The sequence below is a fragment of the Pelodiscus sinensis genome, chromosome 17 (assembly GCF_052426305.1).
Source record: "Pelodiscus sinensis isolate ZL-2025 chromosome 17, ASM5242630v1, whole genome shotgun sequence".
Classification (NCBI taxonomy): Eukaryota; Metazoa; Chordata; order Testudines; family Trionychidae; genus Pelodiscus; species Pelodiscus sinensis.
Window position 1 is genome coordinate 2,343,312 of NC_143068.1, and position 16,683 is coordinate 2,359,994.

At 50.1% G+C, this 16,683-nt stretch overlaps 1 protein-coding gene across 3 annotated transcripts; it reads left to right on the forward strand.

Annotated features, from left to right (window-relative positions):
- The first annotated feature begins 1,655 nt into the window (after positions 1–1,655).
- Positions 1,656–16,077, forward strand: EDEM2 (ER degradation enhancing alpha-mannosidase like protein 2). 3 transcript variants are annotated; one of them, XM_075901494.2, is made up of 11 exons: positions 1,762–1,877; positions 1,953–2,063; positions 3,045–3,084; positions 3,531–3,636; positions 4,476–4,601; positions 5,855–6,066; positions 7,223–7,364; positions 7,824–7,948; positions 8,805–8,949; positions 11,358–11,479; positions 15,235–16,077. In XM_075901494.2, the coding sequence occupies exons 1-11, from the start codon at positions 1,777–1,779 to the stop codon at positions 15,733–15,735; spliced, it is 1,731 nt and encodes a 576-aa protein (XP_075757609.2). In that variant the 5' UTR covers positions 1,762–1,776; the 3' UTR covers positions 15,736–16,077. The 3 variants fall into 3 exon arrangements, with proteins under 3 accessions (XP_075757607.2, XP_075757608.2, XP_075757609.2); XM_075901492.2 differs by lacking the exon at positions 3,045–3,084 and having other exon boundaries at positions 1,656–1,877; XM_075901493.2 differs by lacking the exon at positions 1,953–2,063 and having other exon boundaries at positions 1,679–1,877.
- The last annotated feature ends 606 nt before the right edge of the window (positions 16,078–16,683 follow it).

The window sequence follows — 16,683 nt, forward strand, 5'->3', positions numbered from 1 at the left end:
CTGTGCCTGTATCTGTGCCAGTAGGCTGGAGGGCTGTGCCTGTAGGCTGGAAGGCTGTGCCTGTAGGCTGGAGGCTAGAGGGCTGTGCCTGTAGGGCTGTGCCTGTGCCTGTAGGCTGGAGGGCTGTGCCTGTAGGCCTGTAGGCTGGAGGGCTGTGCCTGTACCTGTAGGCTAGAGGGCTGTGCCTGTAGGCTAGAGGGCTGTGCCTGTAGGCTGGAGGGCTGTGCCTGTGCCTGTAGGCTGGAGGGCTGTGCCTGTGCCTGTATCTGTGGCTGTAGGCTGGAGGGCTGTGGCTGTGGCTGTAGGCTGGAGGGCTGTGCCTGTACCTGTAGGGCTGAGGCTGTGCCTGTACCTTTGCCTGTAGGCTGGAGGGCTGTGCCTGTGCGCTGGAGGGCTGTGCCTGTAGGCTGGAGGCCTGTGCCTGTCGACCAGAGGACTGTGCCTGTGCCTGTAGGCTGGAGGGCTGTGGCTGTGCCTGTAGGGCTGTGGCTGTGACTGTAGGCTGGAGGGCTGTGCCTGTATCTGTGCCTGTCGACCAGAGGGCTGTGCCTGTGCCTGTAGGCTGGAGGCCTGTGCCTGTATCTGTGCCTGTCGACCAGAGGACTGTGGCTGTGCCTGTAGGCTGGAGGGCTGTGGCTGTGCCTGTAGGCTGGAGGGCTGTGTCTGTAGGGCTGTGGCTGTGCCTATAGGCTGGAGGGCTGTGCCTGTAGGCTGGAGGCCTGTGCCTGTATCTGTGCCTGTCGACCAGAGGGCTGTGCCTGTAGGCTGGAGGCCTGTGCCTGTATCTGTGCCTGTCGACCAGAGGGCTGTGCCTGTAGGCTGGAGGCCTGTGCCTGTATCTGTGCCTGTCGACCAGAGGGCTGTGCCTGTGCCTGTAGGCTGGAGGCCTGTGCCTGTATCTGTGCCTGTCGACCAGAGGGCTGTGCCTGTGCCTGTAGGCTGGAGGCCTGTGCCTGTATCTGTGCCTGTCGACCAGAGGGCTGTGCCTGTGCCTGTAGGCTGGAGGCCTGTGCCTGTATCTGTGCCTGTCGACCAGAGGGCTGTGCCTGTGCCTGTAGGCTGGAGGCCTGTGCCTGTATCTGTGCCTGTCGACCAGAGGGCTGTGCCTGTGCCTGTAGGCTGGAGGCCTGTGCCTGTATCTGTGCCTGTCGACCAGAGGGCTGTGCCTGTGCCTGTAGGCTGGAGGGCTGTGCCTGGAGGGCTGTGCCTGTGCCTGGAGGGCTGTGCCTGTGCCTGTAGGCTGGAGGGCTGTGCCTGTAGGGCTGTGGCTGTGCCTGGAGGGCTGTGCCTGTGCCTGTAGGCTGGAGGGCTGTGCCTGTAGGGCTGTGGCTGTGCCTGTGCCTGTAGGCTGGAGGCCTGTGCGCTGGGTGTCTGTGTCTGTGCCGGGCCAATACGGGAGCGGGCAGGTACCGACTCGTTCCCGCGCGGGTGGCCGCGTTCCGGGGCGCTCCAACATGGCCGCGCTGGCGGGAAGGGGCGGGACCCGGGAGCCCTCAGGAACTCTGGGGAGCAAGGCGAGGGGGCGGGGCTTGGCCTGGCGCCTCTCCCCCCGCCAGAGCCCCGTGCCCCGGAAGGGGAACCCGCAGCCTCGCTCTGAGTCACGACCCACTCCGGGGAGCGAGCTGTGTGCGAGCGCTAGGGAGCCCGGAAGTGGGCGGTGCCGTGAGCGCATGCGCCACCCGGCCTCCCGGAAGAGGGCGTGGCCCCGTGGAAGGGGCGGTTCCCGGAAGTGCCGGTGCGGCCGCGACGGGCGGCTCCCGTTGCCCCGTCCCCGCCATGCTCCGCTCCTGCTGCCTGCTGGGCTGCCTGTGGGCCCTGCGCCTGCCGGGCGCCGGGGAGGGGGCGGCGGCCCGCGGGATAGACTCCGCCCACTACCGGTGAGCGGCGGGGCGGGGCGCGGCGGGGCGGGGCCCGGGGCGGGGGGCTGAGCCTGACGCCTTGTGTGCCCGCAGGGGGCGCGTGCGCGCCATGTTCTACCACGCGTACGAGAGCTACCTGCGCCGCGCCTTCCCGCTGGACGAGCTGCGGCCGCTCACGTGCGACGGGCAGGACACCTGGGGCAGGTACGGGGGGGGGATCGCCGCGAGCCCGGGGGGGGCAGGTACGGGGGGGGGATCGCCGCGAGCCGGGGGGGGGCAGGTACGGGGGGGGGGATCGCCGCGAGCCGGGGGGGGGCAGGTACGGGGGGGGGGGGGATCGCCGCGAGCCCGGGGGGGGCAGGTACGGGGGGGGATCGCCGCGAGCCGGGGGGGGGCAGGTACGGGGGGGGGGGATCGCCGCGAGCCCGGGGGGGGCAGGTACGGGGGGGATCGCCGCGAGCCCGGGGGGGGGCAGGTACGGGGGGGGGGGGGGGATCGCCGCGAGCCCGGGGGGGGGCAGGTACGGGGGGGGGATCGCCGCGAGCCCGGGGGGGCAGGTACGGGGGGGGGATCGCCGCGAGCCCGGGGGGGGGGAAGCAGGTACCGGGGGGGCAGGTACTGGGGGGGGCGATCGCCGCGAACCCGGAGGGGGAAGCAGGTACCGGGGAGGGGGGGTAGCGCGGAGCGGGGGAGGGGCGATCACTGCGAGCCCGGAGCGGGGGGGGGGGGGGGGGGAGACAGGTACAGGGGGAGGGGCGATCGCCGCGAGCCCGGAGGGCGGGGGTCTGTGAACACTCAGTAAGAAGAGAGACTGGGGTGACTTCAGGCCAGTGGATAATGGGGGGGGGTATTTTCCCACTAAGGCTGCAGGTTACTTTTATCTTCGTTCTGCCTCGTGCCGGCTCTGCACTGGAGTCCTGCTTTCAGGGGTGGCATTAGGGCAAAGGTTGTGACCTGACCGATCCCGCAGGATGATTTCGTGCGGGTCTCTGATGCCATGTGGGTAGGATTCCCAGCCTTCTCTATACACAGCTTAGGGGGCTTCCCGCTGTTACCTTTTAGCCACCGGTGTTGTAGTTAGACTATCAATTGTTAAATATCCAAGCATCCCATTTGTTCCTGTCAAGCAGCAGAAATGCTGACAATCTCATTGGCATTTCATTACACTGCCTTCTGTTCTTTCAGTTTTTCTCTCACCTTGATTGATGCTTTGGACACTCTACTAGTAAGTACCTTGCTCAGTTATAGCCTCTTCTTGTCCATTTCCCTCTGTTTTATTTCATAAAATGTTTTTTTCCTGAACTTTTTAAATGTCCTGCATTAGAAGTCTAGAGCCACCTCTGTTCCTCTCAGGTCTTCACCACTTGAGAGTAATGCATTAATTGAGCGAGGGAGAGCTTGCATTGACTTCACTGCAGCACTGAGATGCAGGTGCCTGGAGTGCCCAGTCACTGAGGCCTTCTAAATATGGCATAAGAATCCAGAATGAGACGAGACAGGCTTTGAAGTCAAGTAGGAATCATTTTCTCAGCATCTTCTGTAATCTCAATTTCATGAGTCAGCAGCCTCTGCTCCCAGTTAGGGTCAAGGGAAAAAGATCTAAAACAGTACCGAACCCTACAGTGAAGCTGCTGAGATGTCTTATGTCATGTCTTCCTTGTCTTTTTCCAGATTTTGGGAAATGTTTCAGAGTTCCAGAGGGTTGTCAATGTGCTGCAGGAGGGGGTGGATTTTAATATTGACGTAAATGCATCTGTCTTTGAAACCAACATCCGAGGTGAGCTGGGCGCTAGACTAGGTTAACCTGGAAATCATTTGTGTGTCAGTCTGACTTCAGAATTTGTGTGTTGTGTAGAGGGGCAATGCAGAGCAGCAGTTGGAATTGAATTCTGCTGTATACAAACTAAACAAAGAAAAATACACCTCCCGTCCTTCATTGTGCATTTCCTCCCCGCCTTCTTGAATGCTTCCAGATGTATAGTTTACATCAGTGGTCTCCAACTATTTTAAGCACAAGATCACTTCTTGAATTTAAGTCAGGCCAGGATCTGCCTCACATCCAAGTACCCCTGTTCCGCCCCTTCTCTAAGCCCCTGGCTCCTCCACTGCTCTGCTGGCTTCTGCACCCTGAGACAGTTTCTGCTAAAATATTTTACACACTAATAGCATGTGGCTTATGGCTGCTGTGTTACACGAATTCTAAACTCTTATTTAAAATACAAAACAACCCCACACACTCTTTTCCCTTTCAGTTGCTCATATTTTATTCAGATGTCATAAAATGAGAAGTTCTTTGCTTGTCTCTAGAGTAATACAGCTAAATGGGCATAGGTGAAGTCTGCTGTTTCTAATTCAGTGAACTAAAAGAAGTTCTTCCAGTTCTTTCTGATAGTTTACAAGGAAGTAACGATAAAGATAATCCAACTTTTTTCTTTGCAAAACATCTTTGCTTACTACCTTCTTAGACAATACAAATGCGCCATCTGTCTTCCCCCTTCCCACCCACAAGTTCCTAATTACACAATAAAATGCTGCTGATTTGGGTGTTTTGAGGGGAAAACTCACTTCGTTCCTCCTTTAACTTCCTAATGAGCCCTTCCCTTTGTGCTGTTCCAGTGGTAGGTGGTCTCCTGTCTGCTCATTTGCTGTCTAAGAAAGCTGGTGTTGAAGTGGAAGCAGGATGGCCGTGCTCGGGACCTCTTCTGAGGATGGCTGAAGAAGCTGCTCGTAAACTCCTGCCAGGTGAGAGAGCCTTTCCAGAGCTGTAGATCTGACTTCTCTCTGCATTGTTCTGGATAGTATTTGCCAGGTTCATTAGACAGTAGTAATGCAAGTAGCATCACTTCAGCATCTAAAATGGTCCCCCCAGATCACTGGAATCGTAGGGGATGCCTAATTGGTTGCATTAAACACCCATAATTTGTCAGAGCTGCATTGATATACAAGTATTTTGATGTTACTGACTTTGGGGAAAAGGGGCCTGTGCTCTCCTATGTCCTGTACAATCCACATGGAAACCTCTGAAGCTTCCAAAGCAGCTGTGGCATGGTTACCAAATGAAGGACTGATGGGTCTCTTGAGACAAAATACCTTATGTGAGGCTGTCCTGAAATGACAGCCTTAAGTATGTGTAATGCCTGCAGGAGACACCTAGAACATGGCATTTTCAGTCGCATGAATGTACACCATCAGATATAGTGGTTATGCCATGCAAAATATAAAAAAAAAAGATGTTAAAAGAACATTAAATGGTCTCGAGAGGTAGAAAATGTGCAAACTCTATTGTGGGCTTCCATTAAGATAAGCAGACCAAGTATGAGAGTCGTAATGTTTTCATGCACCTTAGCCAGGGCACAGGACTGTATTCGGCAGCTGTTTAATGTTTGTATCTCACAGAGATCATCACTTGTGCAGTGAAGCAGGTGTACCTCGAACATTGTGCGCTAAGTGATAGGGCACCACAGTCAATGCCTCGCACTTGTTCTCTAGCCTTCTGGCTTCCCCCCTCTTTATTCCCATACTGGGCTGTGGTACCATCACCCATCTATTGCTATGCTTGTTGGGGCTACCCCAAGCCCTAGTCTCTGGCTAGCTTTCATGCATTTGAATGAGAGACACAGGCAGTAATTCTCGTTGAACCTCTCTAGTCCAGTAACATCTGTGGTCCAGCATGATTTGAGTCAGCTGGAGGTCCACAAATCCCAGGTGTGGCCAAGGTTCCTGCTGTCCCACCAGTCCTAGCTGTCAGTATTCTGCGCTGTTTTTTAGCTCTAATTTACCCCAAATGTCTTCTAAGAGCCCAGCAAGCAGTGGAAGCGTTGTGAATGCCGCTGAACAATATTGACCTCCTGTGATCTGGCAAACTCTTTGGTTTGGCACCGGTCAGGTCATGAGGGTGCTGGGCTAGAGAGGTTCCACCTGTCGACAGCCTGTTAAATGTTGTCTGGTGATGGATGCCGAACACTCTCCCATGAATCTCAATTCTGATGTTTCAGCTTTTCAGACCCCAACTGGCATGCCATATGGGACAGTGAATTTGCTGCATGGAGTAAACCCCGGAGAGACCCCAGTTACCTGTACTGCTGGTATCGGTACATTCATAGTGGAATTTGCTACATTAAGCCATCTTACGGGTGACCCCGTTTTTGAGAATGTAGCCAGAAAAGCACTTAAGGCCCTTTGGAAAAATCGTTCAGATATTGGATTGGTGAGTGGGGGGGAATGCCTTTCGTGTTATGCTTATATTCTTCTTGTATATACTGTGTCGGGGGACAGTACTAGGTAAGCCAGGGTAGATAACCAAGCGTTAGCCTTCAATGAATGATACCTTGGGGTATCATGCTATAGGTGGCGCACAGCCTACTGTTTCAGAACACCTCTAACGTCAGTTAAATACTGTATCTGCTGTAGCTGTATTACACAGTTCTTGTATTCCACACAGAAGAGGCAGGTGGGCAAATATATTTTAGTTTTCACAGTTTTATAGTTTTATAACTCAGCTTTCCTTATGCTCCCTGTCCTTGCTGATTCACAGTCTCCTTAAAACACTGCCTTAGTACTGGAACTTCAAGTATAGTCTGTGTCAAAGATTACCTTTTTTTAAATCAAGGCCTGTCAATTGATGGCTTTGAAAGCGAGTGTTAAAATACAATTTCACCATACTGAAAATATACGTATATTTCTCCTGGTACTTGCATTTTATACACAAATCTTGGAAATTTCTGAAGTTTAAAAATGTTCATCTCCATAAGTAGGTAGACCTCAAATGAGGAAGCTGGCAAATTTAAATAAAATACAAAGCTTTCCACACATGTACTCTGACAGAGAAAAATCTCTAAGCATATAGTTATGGTCTGGTCCAGTTCCATAATGCCATGCTCTAAAACTTGAGTGCCACAGATAGGATATTTTCCTTGTGTATAAAGAGTCTCCTACCTTAAAATCATCTGGAGTTTCAGAAAAATGCAGTTGCACTATTCTGTAGTCCTAGAATTCTGATCAAATAAAGCTGCACTTTATGGCCTTGTAATCAATAAGATCCTAGGTAAAATGTTACACCAATGAGACATTAATATTGCACATTAAAAATGCAAAGTAATGGCTTCCTGAATATTGTTTACATCCCCCTGTTGACAAACCAGGTATAGTTGTGGAAACAATTCAACTTGAAACTTGCAAATTCGTAATAAGATGAGGGCAGCAATGCTCATGTCGTATTGCTGTATGTGTCTGTATTTCATAAAGATTGCCAAGTGTTTGGAATCCATGTCTTTCCAAACCATTACAGAAAGAGATGATTGTCTTTAGAATGTAGCATTAACAGCAAGCTTTGGCATGTCTTTAAAACCTTCCTTTTCCCACAGGTTGGTAACCACATTGATGTTGTAACTGCCAAATGGGTAGCCCAAGACGCAGGCATCGGGGCTGGGGTAGATTCCTACTTTGAATATCTTGTTAAAGGAGCAGTTCTTCTGCATGACGAAGAGCTGATGTCCATGTTCCTAGGTGAGACTCGTCCACTGGATGATTGTGCCGTTTTCCACCAGATTGTAGGTACACTTAAGACACAGCCTTGGGACAGGTATCTATGTGCAGAGAGAGGCCCAGGAAATGCAACCTTAAGCACCTCCATACTGAGGCCTCTTCAGCTCTCTGGGTGAGATTCTGGCCTCCCGTTGATTTCAGTAGGTGTAGGCTAGTACTCGGGTATTTTTTGAGCTAAACTTGTTTCTTTCGGTGTTTCGTCTTTTAGACTTTCTTTTAGTAAGAAGGTGCTAGAAGTTAGACAAAATTTTCTACACTGTTTCCTGTAGCGATCATTTTGTACCAATAAAACCTTGTAAGATTTGAGAGTGTTCTGTATGAACGAATGTTCTTGGTGCTAATTTGAGTAGACCACAGTGGAAAGGGGCTGTTGTTTAAAAACTTGGCTGTGTTAAATTCTCGTCCTCTGCTTCTCTTTAGATTATAACAAAGCCATTAGTAACTACACAAAATTTGAAGACTGGTATCTCTGGGTTCAGATGTACAAAGGGACAGTGTCCATGCCTGTCTTTCAGTCTCTGGAGGCCTACTGGCCAGGCTTGCAGGTATGAAGAGAAATAACGTACGCTAACCTTGTTCCTCCCTGTCTTGGGCCTATCTGTACCACAAACACACAGGATAGCTTTGTCTCCTGCCCTGGGTAAAGCCTGGCTCTGATGTGTAGTGCAGAGAAACTTCACCTCTTGCAGCCTTCAGCAGAGCTGAATTTGACTCCATATATGAAGTGTGAATGGGGACAGCCATATTGTCACCTGCTTGCCTAATATAGTTGTTATGCAGCTGGGAACCTAAGAAAAGAGACCAAATCTCTTCTCTCCCCACCCCCACCCCCTTTCATCCTAAATGCTTTCCATGTTTGAATGCATTTCTTGCAATGAGAATTGCTTATGGAGCAGTTCTCACTCCTCTCTGGTGTCCTGTAGTTGACAGCCCCAGCAGCAGCCCCTCTGCTGCTGAACTGAAAGGAAGAGTGTCTTCGAATGAGTCAGGGAAGCCCTAGAGGGAATGTGCACTGTGAGTCAGGCAGAAGGGAGGGTCCAAAAAGTGTCACCTCTATCCTCTTTAGTTTCAGCTTCCCTTATCTGTCTGAATATGACACAAGCTTCAGAGGGGCAGCCGAGTGAGCCTGGAACAGGAAAACCTTAAAATGCAACAAATAATCTGGTAGCACCTTAAAGATGAACAAAACATGTAGATGGTAACATGATTTTTTGGGTTGTGCCCACAAAGTTCTGGGTTTATGGGGGGGGTTGTTTTTTTATACAAGTTCCACACTGCACAGCTCATTGGCTTCTCATGTAATGACTGTGATAGAGGGCTTTCCTACAAAAGAGTCTATGTAATTTGTTCTTCCCCAACTGAATCGCTTCTCTAGGTGTTCTCTTTTCTTTCTTTTCACAGAGCTTAATAGGAGACATCAATAATGCCATGCGAACATTCCTCAATTATTACACGGTTTGGAAACAGTTTGGTGGGCTACCCGAGTTTTACAACATTCCCCAGGGCTATACAGTGGAGAAGCGAGAAGGGTACCCGCTTAGACCTGGTAAACATTGATATTGAATCCTGCTTTAACTCTGGTGTAGTAATTAAATACTATTTCACCTCTAGCCTACAAGATCTATGCTAGTGCCATAATTACTTCAGTCCCAATGCACTCCCATTTGTATTCTTCATTTTTGGCAAGGCACAAATTATAGTCTGACTTTCACTATAGGTGGGCCTACATTATAAAGGCACCTAACCATTGTCCACTTCTTAAAAAAGGTCATGCCAAGTGGATTAAGCCTAAAATGTAGCAGTTGTGCTGTTAAAAAAGAGCTGCATCAGTCAGGTGTCCTCAAGTTCTAAAGCAGTAAAAAGATTTTTTTTTGATGTAAATATGCACTTGCACACGAATTGTGTACTAGTGTAACTAGAAAGTGAAATTGACCATATACAGATCAGTCTAGTTTTGCTGAATGAGGTGCATAAAGTAAAGCGGACTTTTACTATTCCTCTGGTTTTATTAACCTTATTGCAGTTGAGTAACACAAATAATCCAGTGATGTAAGATCCTCTCTGAAACTAGAAAAGGATTCTTCCTTGTTCCTTTGTTCTTTTCTGTAACACGGTCATTAATTTCCCTTTTCCGTTTCTTATAACACATAATGGTTCTACTTCATTTACTTGTGCACCTGAATCATGTAAGTCTGCAAGAGGGTTTTGTTAATTTGAATTCCCTGAGTGGCTGTTACAACAGCATAATACAGGCAGTCCCCGACTTACGCGGATCCGACTTACGTCGGATCCGCAGTTACGAACGCGGCTTTTCTCGCCCCAGAGGACACGGAGTGTGGGACCTCGCGGTCCCGCTGCCCATGTACTCCGGGGCGAGAAAAGCTGCTCCGCGTCTCCCTGGTCTGCAGACCAGAAAGACGCGGAGCAAAGCCGCAGAGGGGCTCGGGCAGCCCAGGCGCGCATGGGCTGTCCCGCCGCCGGCTTCCCCCGAGGCTTTGCAAAGCCGCGCGGGAAGCTGGCGGCAGGACAGCCCAGGCACGCCTGGGCTGCCCCGCAGCCCCAGCCCCTCGGCGGCTTTGCAAAGCCGCTGGGAAAGCCGGCGGCAGGACAGCCCAGGCGCACCTGGGCTGTCCCGCTGCGGGCGTGCTCCAAGGCTTTGCTCCCCGTCTCCCTGGTCTGACCAGCAGACCAGGGAGATGGGGAGCAAAGCCTTGGAGCAAGCCAGCAGTGGGACAGCGTGGCGTGCCTGGACTCTCCCGCTGCCCGCGTGCTCTGCGACTTTGCTCCGTGTCTCCCAGGTCAGCAGACCAGGGAGACGGAGCAAAGCCGTGGAGGACTTGGGGGTCCCCACCCCCGTCTCCCTGGTCTGCTGGGGGGGGGAGCAGCTAGTTCTCCCCCTCCCCCCAGCAGACCAGGCTTTTCTTGCCTACCCCTGGAGTAGAGCAGCTGGGGGCTGCCAGGTTGGTCCCGCAGTGCTGCTCCGGACCAACCCAGCAGCACCCCAGCAGCTCTGCCCCAGGAGTCCTGATTCAGCCGCTGCTGGTCAGTTTCAGCAGCGGCTGACTTGGGGACGCCTGAAGCAGAGCAGCTGGGGTGCTGCTGCGTTGCTCCAGTAGCGCCGAGGAGCGCTACTGGAGCAACCCAGCAGCACCCCAGCCGCTCTGCCCCAGGCATCCCCAAGTCAGCCGCTGCTGAAACTGACCAGCGGCTGACTACAGGAAGCCCGAGGTAGAGTTGCTCTGCCCCAGGCTTCCTGGAATCAGCCGCTGATCAGTTTCAGCAGCAGCTGATTTGGGGACGCCTGGGTTTCTTAAGTTGAATCTGTATGTAAGTCAGATCTGTATGTAAGCCAGATTCAGCCGCTGTTGAAACTGATCAGTTTCAGCAGCGGCTGACGCCAGTTCCGACTTACATACAGATTCAACTTAAGAACAAACCTACAGTCCCTATCTTGTACGTAACCCGGGGACTGCCTGTAGTATTCTCTGGGTGGCATGTAAATGGGACTTTTTTTTTTTTTTTTACCAAAAACTCTCAGCAACACTAATTTTACCTGTGTATTACAGCATCACAGTAGCAACGTTTCAGTAGTAAGGAAAAGAGAAGATGCAGCCATGTCTGTTTCCATGTGGCCCATTAGGAAACCCTCTCTTTCAGTGGCTTATAAAATAATATACAACTTTTTTAATGGGGCTGGAATTTTCTAATGCAGAATTGCCATCTAAAAGCAATTTTCCAAATTGGGGCAAGCTAATTTTAAATATTTTTTTTAACTTTATTCCCAACCCACAAACGTGAGATGGGGGGGGCATAGTGAACAGGTCATCTCAGTTCAAAATGTTCACTTTCGGACTTGGCTTGTCGTCGGGGGGTGAGCCAGGGGCGATGTGCAGGGCTTATGAATCTGTGTGAGTGGCAGTGATGTAGCAATGTCTTTGTTGCTGGGTTTTGCAGAGCTGATTGAGAGTGCCATGTACCTGTACCGTGCCACACGAGATCCCACCCTCTTAGAACTGGGGAGAGATGCTGTGGAGTCCATAGAGAAAACCAGCAAGGTGGATTGTGGATTTGCAACAGTAAGTGTGTACTGAAAACCAGCTTCCAACCAGCAGATGCCGCTCTCTTGATCATTTGCTGAGGAGGGAGGATGTTTGCAGTCTGGCTGGTTGCTCAGGAGTAGCAGAGCTGGAGGTTTTCCTAGAACACTAGGACTGGAAGGGACCTCAAGAGTCATCGAGTCCAGTCCCCTGCCCTCATGGCAGGACCCAGTACTGTCTAGACCAGGCATGTCCAAAGTCCGGCCCGGGGGCCAGTTGTGGCCCGTGTTCCGGTTTAATATGGCCCCACAGGTAATTTGGCAATATCTATCTTTTATGGCCCCCAACGAATCCATATGTATTGAGATGAATACATTGTAAAATCTCAGTTAATGTCAGTTGGTCTAAATCAGTTATAAATATATTTGACACAACATGTATACTTGGTGTTATGTTCCTGTTCGTATTTTTTGAACTTAAAAGTTGACAGGCAACCTTTATTACCAATAATATGTAATGTACTTTACAATGTTCCTGACATATATTTCAGCTTCCTGGATTTTCTTTTCATCTGGCCTTCAGATATAAAAGGCAGAGTGATTTAATACCAGTTTAGATTTGTCATCCATGTGACGAAATGAAAAGTATGCCGTTTGCAATAAACTTTGCATAAAATAGCTAATTTGCATTTAATTTTAATGGTTCAAAGAATGTCAGGCAAAATGGTCGGCCCTCACGCATGTTCACTTCATCAAATCTGGCCCTCTTTGAAAAAAGTTTGGACACCCCTGGTCTAGACCATCCCTGATAGACATTTATCTAACCTACTCTTAAATATCCCCAGGGATGGAGATTCCACAACCTCCCTAGGCAACTTATTCCAGTGTTTGACCACCCTGACAGGCAGGAAGCTTTTCTTAATGTCCAATCTAAACCTCCCTTGCTGCAGTTTAAGCCCATTGCTTCTTGTTCTATCCTCAGAGGCTAAGGAGAACAATTTTTCTCCCTCCTCCTTGTGACACCCTTTTAGGTACCTGAAAACTGCTCTCATGTGCCCTCTCTGTCGTCTCCTTTCCAAACAAAACAAGCCCAGTTCTTTCAGTCTTCCTTCCTAGGTCGTGTTCTCTAGATCTTTAATCATTCTTGTTGCTCTTCTCTGGACCTTCTCCAATTTCTCCATCTTCCTTCAAATGTGGTGCCCAGAACTGGACACAATACTCCAATTGAGGGCTAATCAACGCAGAGTAGAGCAGAAGAATGACTACTTGTGTCTTGCTCACATTTCTGTTAATGAATCCCAGAATCATGTTTGTTTTTTTTGCAACAGCATCATACTGTTGAGTCACTTAGCTTGTGGTCTGCTATGGCCCCTAGGTCCCTTTTTCCAGGATTCCTTCCTAGACAGTCACTTCCCATTCTGTGTGTGTGAAACTGATTGTTCCTTCGTAAGTGGAGCACTTTGCATTTGTCCTTATTAAACTTCATTCTGTTTACCTCAGACCATTTCTCCAGTTTTTCCAGGTCATTTTGAATTATGACCCTATCCTCCAAAGCAGTTGCAACCCCTCCCAGCTTGGTATCATCTGCAAACTTAATAAGCGTACTTTGAATGCCAACATCTAAATCATTGATGAAGATATTGAACAGAACCAGTCCCAAAACAGACCCCTGCGGAACCCCACTTGTTATACCTTTCCAGCAGGATTGTGAACCATTAACCATTCTCAGAGAGTAGTTATTATCCAGACAGTTATGCACCCACCTTATAATATCCCCATCTAAGTTGTATGTGCCTGGTTTATTGATAAGAATATGCGAGACCGTATCCGATGCCTTACTAAAGTCCAGGTATACCACCTCAACCGCTTCTCTCTTATCCACAAGACTCGTTATCCTATCAAAGAAAGCTATCAGATTGGTTTGACATTATTTGTTCTTTACAAATCCATGCTGGCTGTTACCTATCACCTTATTAAGTTCCAGGTGTTTGCAGATCAATTTCTTAATTACTTGCTCCACTATCTTTCCTGGCACAGAAGTTAAATTGACTGGTCTGTAGTTTCCTGGGTTGTTCTTATTTCCCTTTTCATAGATGGGCACTAGATTTGCCCTTTTCCAGTCTTCTGGAATCTCCTGTCTTCCATGATTTTTCAAAGATGATAGCTAGAGGCTTAGATACCTCCTCTCTCTGCTCCTTGAGTATTTTAGGATGCATTTCATCAGGCCTGGTGACTTGCAGACATCTCACTTTTCTAAGTGATTTTTAACTTGTTCTTTTTTTATTTATCTTCTAAACCTACCCCGTCCCACTAGCATTCACTGTTGGGCATTCCTTCATCATCAGACTTCTTGGTGAAGACCAAAACGAAGTTGTTAAGCACCTCTGCCATTTCAGAGTTTCCTGTTATTATTTCTCCCTTCTCATTGAGCGGTGGGCCTACCCTGTCCTTGGTCTTCCTCTTGCTTCTAATATATTTATAGAATGTTTTCTTGTTTCCCTTTGTGGCTAGTTTGAGCTGGTTTTGTGCCTTTGCCTTTCTAATCTTGCCCTCGCATACTTGTGTTGTTTGCTTATATTCATCCTTTGTAATTTGACCTAGTTTCCACTTTTTATATGACTCCTTTTTGAGTTTTAGATCATGCAAGATCTCCTGGGTAAGCCACGGTGACCTTTTGCCATACTTTCTATCTTTCCCACGCAGCGGAATAGCTTGCTTTTGGGCCCTTAATAACGGCCCTTTGAAAAACGGACAACTCTCCTCAGTTGTTTTTCCCCTTAGTCTTGCTTCCCATGGTGGGACCTTACCTACCAGCTCTCTGAGCTTACCCAAAATCTGCCTTCCTGAAATCCATGGTCTCTGTTTTGCTGTTCTCCCTTCTACCATTCCTTAACTCTGTGATTTCATGGTCACTTTCTCCCAAGCTGCCTTCCACTTCCAGATTCTCAACCTGTTCCTCCCTATTTGTTAAAATCAAACCTAGAACAGCTTCCCCCCAGTAGGTTTTCCAGCCTTCGGAAATAAAAAGTTGTCTTCAGTGCAGTCCAAGAACTCAGTGGACAGTCTGGGCCCCACGGTTAGTTTTCTCCTTTTTTCTTTTTAAGGCAGATCAAACTGTTCCTTGTAAAACTGAATCTGTAGCCCTTGTCATACTTCGTGGAGTAAGTCCATTCCCAGATTAGTCAAGGAGCTGCTGTGTAAGGCACAAAAAGCCTCCCCGCTTCCCTTTGCCCTCAGCACAGGGACTGCTTCCTCCTAGTGCCTCTGAGGGTCTAAGGGACTGGGGAGGAGGCACGGCCAGGGTATGCTCCCACTGTGTGCTAAGGAGCTGCGGTTTGCTGGAGTGGTACAGGTCTGCATTGCCTTGGCATGAGCCTGTAGCAGTGGTTTCTGTACACTTCTCTAATACCTGTCACGATGAATGATTAATGCACGAGCACTGAGAATTTATCCTCACAACTGAAGTAGGTAAGTCCCCATTTTACAGGGTGAGCGATGGTGGGCTACTCACTTCATGTCGCCAAGTCACAATGGAAATTCTTAGCTTAGAACTCGCCTCCTGATTCGCAGTCGCTTGCTGTAACTGCTACACATTGCAGCTGGGTAAAACATCCACAAAGAGACGGCTAGAAGTGAGCAATCTGAAATCAAGTCAAATAGCAAGGCCTCTGGGTAAGGATCGGCTGTGATTCCCTAGCTTGCTTTTGCATAGGGATGAATTCCACGCTGACTGGTTTGTACTTCACGAGGCTCTGAGGTCAGGGCAGACATAATCCACTTGCTCTGCTCTTACAGATCAAAGACCTGAGGGATCACCGACTGGATAATCGTATGGAGTCCTTCTTCTTGGCCGAAACCGTGAAATACTTGTATCTTCTCTTCGACCCCGACAACTTCATTCACAACAATGGGTCGTCCTTTGATGTGGTGCCCATGCCTTACGGGGAGTGCATCCTTGGTGCTGGCGGATACGTCTTCAACACCGAAGCTCACCCCATAGACCCTGCTGCCTTGCACTGCTGCAGGAAGCAGAAGGAAGAGCAGTGGGAAGTGCAAGACTTAATGAGAGAGTTTCACTTTCTGAAGAGGAAGAGGAAGTCCATGTTCACAAGGACTGCAGCCCACAGTCGGGGGGGGAGCCAGGCAGGCTCTGCAGACACCACCGCAGAGAGCAGCGGGAAGGGAAGGAACCCAGAGAAGATCACCAAGAGGAGGGTCCCTCTCCTGAGCTGCCCCACTCAGCCTTTTACCTCCAGACTTGCCGTTCTGGGCCAGGTCTTTCTGGACAACACGTGACTCCGCTGTGAGTCCAAGTTGTTGAAGTCAATAAATCCGCTTGGGTGTGCGCTCAGTGAACCCTTTTATTCAGTGGGAAATGCTTTTCCCAGGTGGAAAAAGTGCCCAGCAGGGTTTCCAGAGTTATGTAAAACACCCGTCTGTGAGAATCCATTGCAGTCTTGCCAGCTGCAGTGCGAGAATCGGGGGCACTGCCGCATGGTAACACAGCTGTCGTGTTGTACCAGCATGACTTACCCCTTGGAAAGCAGAAATCCTTGAGAAGGAAGAGCCTGGGCCTGTTTCTTTGCAGCTGTGTTAAATGCCTTGAGATTGATTAAAGTCTCCGCTATGTGCAGGGTTTCCAGGGCCTCCTGCTTACGCGACGAGCGAAGTTGAGCTCCCTGGCTGTAGCAGCATGAGAACAGAAGCGAATTACTAGCAGCTTACTAAAGAAATGGCCTGTTGGCTCTGTGATTAGCCCTCCGTTTTACTGCTGCATGCAGGGGCAGAGGTTTCTACACCCAGAGGTCCCCGATGAGCAACAAGGCAAACACTGTCCCAAATAACAGGTTTTCAGTTCCATGCTTGCAGAGGGACAGACCTGGCAGTAGGAGGGAAACCAAGGTGCAAGGGTCTGTCAGTGTCAGGAAATGGGTTTGTTTCATAGACAGTTGCTCACCCTACATCCCCTGTCAATTGCAATTGTCTGGCCAATCCCGGAGAGTCTCCCCAGTTGATTACAATGAACACTGGGCAGGCTGCCTGCCCTAGCCCCACGCCATTAGCCCACCCCAGGAGGGGCCAGCATGTTCCCATGGGCTGGGGTGCTGTCCCTACCTGCAAGCACCGCCCACCCCAGCTCCCATTGGCCGGGGAACAGGAAACTGCTGGCACTGCTCCCCCTGGCCACCGTGAGGGGCAGCGTGCAGAGTCACATGCCCCTCACTGCTGGGGCCACAGCCGCGG

What these genes read in the sequence shown, in the direction of transcription:
- EDEM2 (XM_075901492.2), top strand. Translation starts at nt 1,671, where the DNA reads ATGCGCCACCCGGCCTCCCGGAAGAGGGCGTGGCCCCGTGGAAGGGGC. An exon ending in CTTTGAAACCAACATCCGAG is followed by an intron (nt 3,637 to 4,475) that starts GTGAGCTGGGCG and finishes GTGCTGTTCCAG; the next exon opens with TGGTAGGTGGTCTCCTGTCT. An exon ending in CCTACTGGCCAGGCTTGCAG is followed by an intron (nt 7,949 to 8,804) that starts GTATGAAGAGAA and finishes TTCTTTTCACAG; the next exon opens with AGCTTAATAGGAGACATCAA.